The 6,849-nt window shown below is 54.6% G+C and overlaps 1 protein-coding gene across 1 annotated transcript; it reads left to right on the top strand.

The window, feature by feature from the left end:
* The first annotated feature begins 614 nt into the window (after window positions 1-614).
* RGMA (repulsive guidance molecule BMP co-receptor a) lies at window positions 615-6,535 on the top strand. Its single transcript, XM_003209543.4, has 2 exons — window positions 615-1,594; window positions 3,474-6,535. The coding sequence occupies exons 1-2, from the start codon at window positions 971-973 to the stop codon at window positions 4,182-4,184; spliced, it is 1,335 nt and encodes a 444-aa protein (XP_003209591.2). The 5' UTR covers window positions 615-970; the 3' UTR covers window positions 4,185-6,535.
* The last annotated feature ends 314 nt before the right edge of the window (window positions 6,536-6,849 follow it).

The raw sequence follows: 6,849 nt of genomic DNA, 5'->3' as shown, positions 1-6,849 counted from the left end.
GGAAAGCACCATGAATGTTAAGTGGTGCGAGCCTGGGTTCACCCAGAAGGGCTCCGGATTGGCACAAGCAGTGTCTGCATGCTGTTCAGTGAACGCCATGTGCTTTTGCACAGCTGCGTTCAGCTCCACTCCAGGGAAGCCACACAACCCTGGGGAATAAGCACTGGCAAGGGGAATTAAAAAAAAAAACAACAAAAAGAGCAGGATCCAAATTTCCTTTCCCTTCCTCCAGCTTGCTGAGCCCGGCAGAGGCTCTGCTGCCTTCGGCTTCTCCGCGTGGGCAACAGCAAGCGGGGCGGCTGGCAGCCTGCACCCTGCTGTGCCGGTTTTTCTCCTCTGCGTCAGCCTCCCGTTCTCTCTCTGCATGGGTCACGGTAGGGAAAGGGCCTCCTGCCTCCCGCCCCAGGCTCCCCGAGCACCCGGGGGTGCACTGCAGCATGGGGTGCTGCAGGAGGGGTGCACGGCTTCTCAGCTGCAGCACCAAACCTGGCAGCGCGGTGTCTGAGCTCGGATCCCGCTCTGCTCAGTGCTGGTATCACTGGGTGTCTGGGGCACAGTGATTGTGCTGGGGATGGGTTTTCCCATGCCCAGGGAAGAAGAATAGGAAGGACCATGGATTTCTGCCATGGTGAAGATTAGGCAGAACACGCGGTAATTTGCCCCACACCGTTTTCAATGTCAAGTGCTAAAAGGGCATAAAAACCCCATTGCATCTCTCCCACCACATTAAGAACCCCACTGCTTCTCCCACCACATTAGTGATCCTGCCTTATCCTGTTAATGAATGAGTCCCATTCTTCAACACCCTGTTTTCCCCCAGGAACATTCATCTGAAGGCCGGGTGCTCTTTCCCTTCTTGGCTTAAATCGGGGCACATTCTGTTGGCTTCCTTGGCTTTGATGCATGAGAGCTGGGTCATGTGAGAGGGTCACGTCTGATCAGCGAGGTCACGTCACGCGGTGCGACCAATATGATGGGGTTGGGCTGCGGGAACCCAGCTGGGAGTAGAGCTGGACCTCATGACGTGCAAGGTGGGCACCACGCAAGCACTGACCCCGTTGTGTTTTCTCCCTGCCTCGCAGTGACGTCTCCATGCAAGATCCTCAAGTGCAACTCTGAGTTCTGGGCGGCCACGTCGGGTTCGCACCACCTGGGAGCAGAGGAAACCCCGGAATTCTGCACGGCGTTGCGCGCCTACGCGCACTGCACCCGTCGCACCGCCCGCACCTGCAGGGGGGACCTGGCCTACCACTCGGCCGTGCATGGCATAGACGATCTCATGGTGCAACACAACTGCTCCAAAGATGGCCCCACATCCCAGCCCCGCCTCCGGACATTGCCCCCCGGGGATAGCCAGGAGCGCTCTGACAGCCCCGAAATCTGCCACTATGAGAAGAGCTTTCACAAACACTCGGCAGCTCCCAACTATACCCACTGCGGGCTCTTCGGGGACCCACACCTCAGGACTTTCACAGACACGTTCCAGACCTGCAAGGTGCAAGGGGCTTGGCCGCTCATTGATAATAACTACCTGAACGTCCAGGTCACCAACACGCCGGTGCTGCCTGGCTCCTCAGCGACCGCCACCAGCAAGGTGAGCCTTGGGCACAGCTCGTGAGCAGGGTGCAGGTGCTTCCGAATGCCATTTTTTCCCAAAAGCTGTCTCTTCAACAAGTTGCCCATCTCCTTGGGGAGGGTAAGAGTGGGAGTTCCTCTGAAAGCGGGCGTTTGGCTGTAAATATCAGCTGCCCATCTAGACTTTCCTCATCTGTCTCTACAGTTAGAGAGATTGGATAGTATCATAGAATCATTAAGGTTGGGAAAGACCGCAGAGATCATCTGGTCAACCATTGACCCATCCCCACCATGTTCACTAACCATGTCGCTAAGTGCCACATCCCCATGGTTCTTGAACACCTCCAGGGACGGTGACTCCACCACTCCCTGGGCAGCCAGGGCCAGCACCCAACACTTCCTGAGAAGAAACTTTACCTCATATCCAACCTGAACCTCTCTCGGTGCAATTTAGAGCCATGGCTGCTATAACTTAGGGGGCAATACAGACAAAAGAACGGGGATGACAAATTTAAGTCCCCTCCTGAGGGACTCCAGATGTCTGTGCAAAGGCAGACTGGGAATGATGGCAGCACTTTTTCAGGGACAGCTGAGGTCTAAACAAACCCGGGGCTGGCTCTTAGGGCCACCACTTCTGGATGTGACTGTTTCAGCCTGAGCTGAAGCTGACATTTTGGTTTTGACATGTCCCTAATAAACATCCTAAGAGATAATTACTGATGCTTGCAACTCCTTATTTACCAAAGGGTATTAAAAACTTGCTGAAGCGGTGCAGTAAGTCTGGCTGGAGGGAGGTGGTCCCTGAGGACACAGGGACCTTCAATTCTAGGCTGGATCCCAAGATCACTATTTTAATTGAGTCTTTTCACCCGTTATCTCCCTCACGGGCTTGTGTTGGCAAGAGATTAGTCATGAGATCTGCAGCACAAGCTATGGGAAGCATTCCTGGGCCACTGATAGTGGACCATGTGCTGCTGAAAGGAAAGCCTCTTCCTCCAAGGCGCTCTTTGTATTTCTGCTTGACGATCTCTGACTTACCCTTATGCCTTCCAGCCAGAGAAGACAGGGTAGGATCCAGAGAAGGTGGTGGGACATCTGTGGGAGGGGTAGTGCTGCAAGGTGATGCCTCAGGACATGGCCGAGGAGAGGACAGCAGAGCTGCCACTGGGTTGGGAGCATCTGGAGCTCAGTGGAAGAGTGGTGGGAAGAGGGGCAGGGACAGCTTGGGCTCATGCTGGGAGCAGAGTGGCTGGGAGCCACCCGCATGTTCAGCCCAGGCCTTCGACTTGCCTCCATTTTCCCCTTTGTATCACGCCTGTTTGAAGATACTGAATGCATGTGGTTGAGATGGAGCACAACATGTTCTGGGGTCCAAAGGCAAAGCTCCCGTTTGTCTACAAAGCCAGGGAAGGGAGGAGGCTAGGACTGTGGGATGTGAATGCCATGGGAGTCAGAGAAGCTCCACTACCTATTGGAGCCAGGCCCTGGGGGCGAGACAGTGCTGCATGCATGGGCATGCCACCACAGGCCTCTGCCTGGTGATCCTGCAACCAGCTCCAGCTGCATGGGAGCTCTGCGTGGGGCCTGGAGATAACAGCACAGCTCCAAGTGGTGCGTTCAGTCCAGGCTCTGGGTCTTGGCATCAGTGCATGGTGTCTTTACCTCCATGCTGAAGCAGGATGACCATATTTGAGCAAGTAAAATTGGAGCACCCATCTTGTCTGGGTGTGTAAAGTTGGGGCAGCTTTTTAGGAGAAAGTGCCTGCCCCTGAAGTGGAGGCCATAGTCCTGGCTGGGTCGAGCAGGCGGCTTTTTCACCTCCCACCTTGATCCTGGTGGTGGCTGTGTGCTCTTAGGGGATCAGCTTGTAACCCCGTTCCTTTTTATCCTTCTCACAGCTCACCATCATCTTCAAGAGCTTCCAGGAATGCGTGGAGCAGAAAGTGTACCAGGCAGAGATGGACGAGCTCCCTGCTGCCTTTGCTGATGGCTCCAAGAACGGCGGCGACAAGCACGGAGCCAACAGCCTGAAGATCACCGAGAAGGTGTCAGGTCAGCACATCGAGATCCAGGCCAAGTACATCGGCACCACCATCGTGGTGAGGCAGGTGGGCCGCTACCTCACCTTCGCCGTGCGTATGCCAGAGGAGGTGGTCAACGCCGTGGAGGACCGGGACAGTCAGGGCCTCTACCTGTGCCTCCGGGGCTGTCCGCTCAACCAACAGATTGACTTCCAGACCTTCCGCTTGGCTCAGGCCGCTGAGGGCCGTGCTCGCAGGAAGGGGCCCAGCTTGCCGGCGCCCCCTGAGGCCTTCACTTATGAATCGGCCACGGCCAAGTGCAGGGAAAAGCTGCCCGTAGAGGACCTCTACTTCCAGTCCTGCGTCTTTGATCTCCTGACTACGGGGGATGTCAACTTCATGCTGGCTGCTTATTATGCCTTTGAGGACGTGAAGATGCTTCACTCCAACAAAGATAAACTGCACCTCTACGAAAGGACACGGGCCCTAGCCCCGGGAAACGCGGCGCCCTCGGAGCGTCCCTGGGCCCTCCCTGCCCTCTGGGTAGCACTGCTGAGTTTGAGTCAGTGTTGGTTGGGTTTGTTATAGAGTTTTGCTCCTTCACGCTGTGGGGAAAGGAGAGCAGGAGAGGACAAGGGACAAGATGACAGCACTAGACAAGGAGAGATTGGAAAAAGGATCCAACGGGGAACACGTGGATCGTCCTCAGATCTCAGCCCCTTTTCAGCACCCAGTCTTTCATCACCCCAGCTCTTGCCCAGGAGGAGCACTATTTGCCCTGAGGACGTTTGGGAGATTTTGTTGGACTGCACCTCAGGAGGTCCTTCCTCACTTGCCCTTACCTTCATCCTCCTCCTTTCTGTAGCATGAGTGCTGGGGAGCCCCCACCTCCTTGCACCGCTGCTCCACGGTCCCAAAACGCTCATGGTGACTGTGATGTTGGTGTGTGTGAATGTGGCTTTGTGTCAGGGAGCCACAAGCGTGACGTGGCTGGGCTCCACTTTTTGGGGTGTGCTTCTTTCTGCAGCCCCATCGCTGCAGGATGCAATGCAAAGTAACAGGCAGGGGCCAAAATGGTGGGGCTGACCACAGAAAGAAACGAGGTATCATGGTGGAAGGAGGCCCTGATCCTCAAGCTACAGCTTGTGTTTTCTGTGGTTCAAAGGGCATCTGCTATTTTAGCCACTTCACCTGGCTGATTCACTCCACAGTTTTATTCCTGGCTCCCTTGTCTCTACCTGGACCCACTGAGGACTCTTGATTGTGACAGGAGAAACCTGGCCAGTATTCAAGCATTTTCTTTAACTTCTGCCCAGTGTCAGACGAGCTCCTTGTGCCATTTGCTCCCCTAAATCTGGCACTGGGGAGGCTGCTCAGTGGGAGACCCCATCTGCACCCCCTCGAGCCCCGCACCCCCTTACCTGCCTGCGGATCAGCCAGGTCCTGAAGCAGGAGCATCCCTCTCTGTTTGCTGCTAGGTCTCTGCTCCACTCCTTCTCCCAGGGTCATGACTTGCAACCCCATTGCAGACCCACTGCACCTTAAGCCCATCTGGGCTTGTCTCTGGAATGGGGCAATGTTAGAAATTCAGCCAGGAGACAGGATGCAGCAGAGGGCCCCCCTCCCCATCTGCCCCCAGATGTCTGTTCCCTCCCTCAAGACCATGGATAATCTCCTTCCCCCACCACACAGTGCTTCCCTTCTTCCCGTATTCCTCTGTGGTTCACCTCATTGCTCACTGAACAAAAGGAGACCACCTTTGGTCTGCACCTTGGAGACCTCTTTGTGGATTTTCCCTCCTTTCCTCAGGGGGAATTTCCCATAAGTCATCCCCCAAACATGCATCACTCTTGGGGGAATGTCCTGCTCAAGGGAGGTCTCTGGGCATGATGAGACAAGCTAGCACCAAAAGAGGTCGGGAATAGGCGACCTTTGGCAGTCAGAACTGGTGCCAAGAGGCAGCCTGGTGTAAATACTCAGCGTGACTTTTCATTGTGTCCTAACAGCTCTAGAGCTCCATTTGTAAAGCAGCAGAGAAATGCAAAATTGTGTCAATGGATGTAATTTATATTGTCTCTTTAATATATAGAGCCCCGGCATTGATCTCGTGTGACTGTACAGATGAAGAGATGTAATTGGTTTTTAAACGTTTAAGGAAAGAAAAGTAACAAAAAGGAAAAAAGGAAAAAAAAAAAAAGAATGTGTTTACTACTTTGCTCCTTGCTTTGTTTGCTGGTGCCCCAGGAATTCTGTTTAGGCAGGTTTTAAAATAAGGATATCGCAGTTTGACGGCACTGAGGAGACCAACTGCTGGGCTGCTGGGCTTCCCCACGTGTTGACCGCTCAGCAAGGCTGATGGGGACGTTTTTGCTATACTAAATAGCCAGACTTTTGTCTCTTGGAAACCCCAAACCCCCATTTTGAAAGGCAGAGAGTTTCTCACTCAGAGGAAACATCCATCTCTTGCTGCTACCCCATAGGTAACAGCCATGGTGCAATGTGGTCTTAACTGACCAAGCCACAGCGTGCCAACAAGTACATCCATCCCGTAAGACCTCCCCTAATTACCCATAAAGCGTAATTTCCAGCCAAGGAAAGCCTATTTAATTACCGCATGGCTCAGTCCCGCTGTTGGGGTGAGCAGCCCAGCCGGTGGTCGGCTGTTAGAAGGTGGTTGGGGTATCCCTATTTTAGAAGCAAACAGTGAAGCACTTTATTTTGGTTGTGTTCGACCCAGTTCTGCTTAGAGGTGAAGTGTGGCCAAGAAAGACCCGATCGACGGAAACAAAAAGGCGTAGGGAAGGGAGAAGTGTGACAGGATGGTCCCTGCGCTCAGACCCACGGAGTGTCACCGCCTGTACATACTGTAAATTATTTATTGAGAGAAACGCAAGTAAAGTTTGAGGGTTTTTTTGACAATAAATTAGTGGGTCTCGTTTTGTTCCCGGTGTGTTCTATGCTGCTGCTGCTCGCCACCCGCTGCCCCATTTCCGCCCCTTCCCCGAAGCAGCTCGCTTCAACCCGTAACCCGAGGAGCCTTTCACACCGCGTCCCTGCGCTGGGATTGGCCCAACCGTGCGAATTTCGCCCCATCCCGGCTCCCAGCGGCCCCGCAGCTCCTGTCCGCCCGCAGGGCAGCACGAGATCCGAGATCCCCCCGGGCGGCTTTTTACTGGGAAGCGGCCGCCCTCTGCAGGGCCGGCTGTGCCACGGCACGCGGCGAACGCGCGGCCTGAGCGAGGCGGGGCTCGGC

Source organism: Meleagris gallopavo, chromosome 12, assembly GCF_000146605.3.
Source record: "Meleagris gallopavo isolate NT-WF06-2002-E0010 breed Aviagen turkey brand Nicholas breeding stock chromosome 12, Turkey_5.1, whole genome shotgun sequence".
In the NCBI taxonomy this organism is placed as follows: domain Eukaryota; kingdom Metazoa; phylum Chordata; class Aves; order Galliformes; family Phasianidae; genus Meleagris; species Meleagris gallopavo.
Note: the sequence above shows the minus strand (reverse complement) of the source record. Positions and strands in the feature narration are given on the sequence as shown.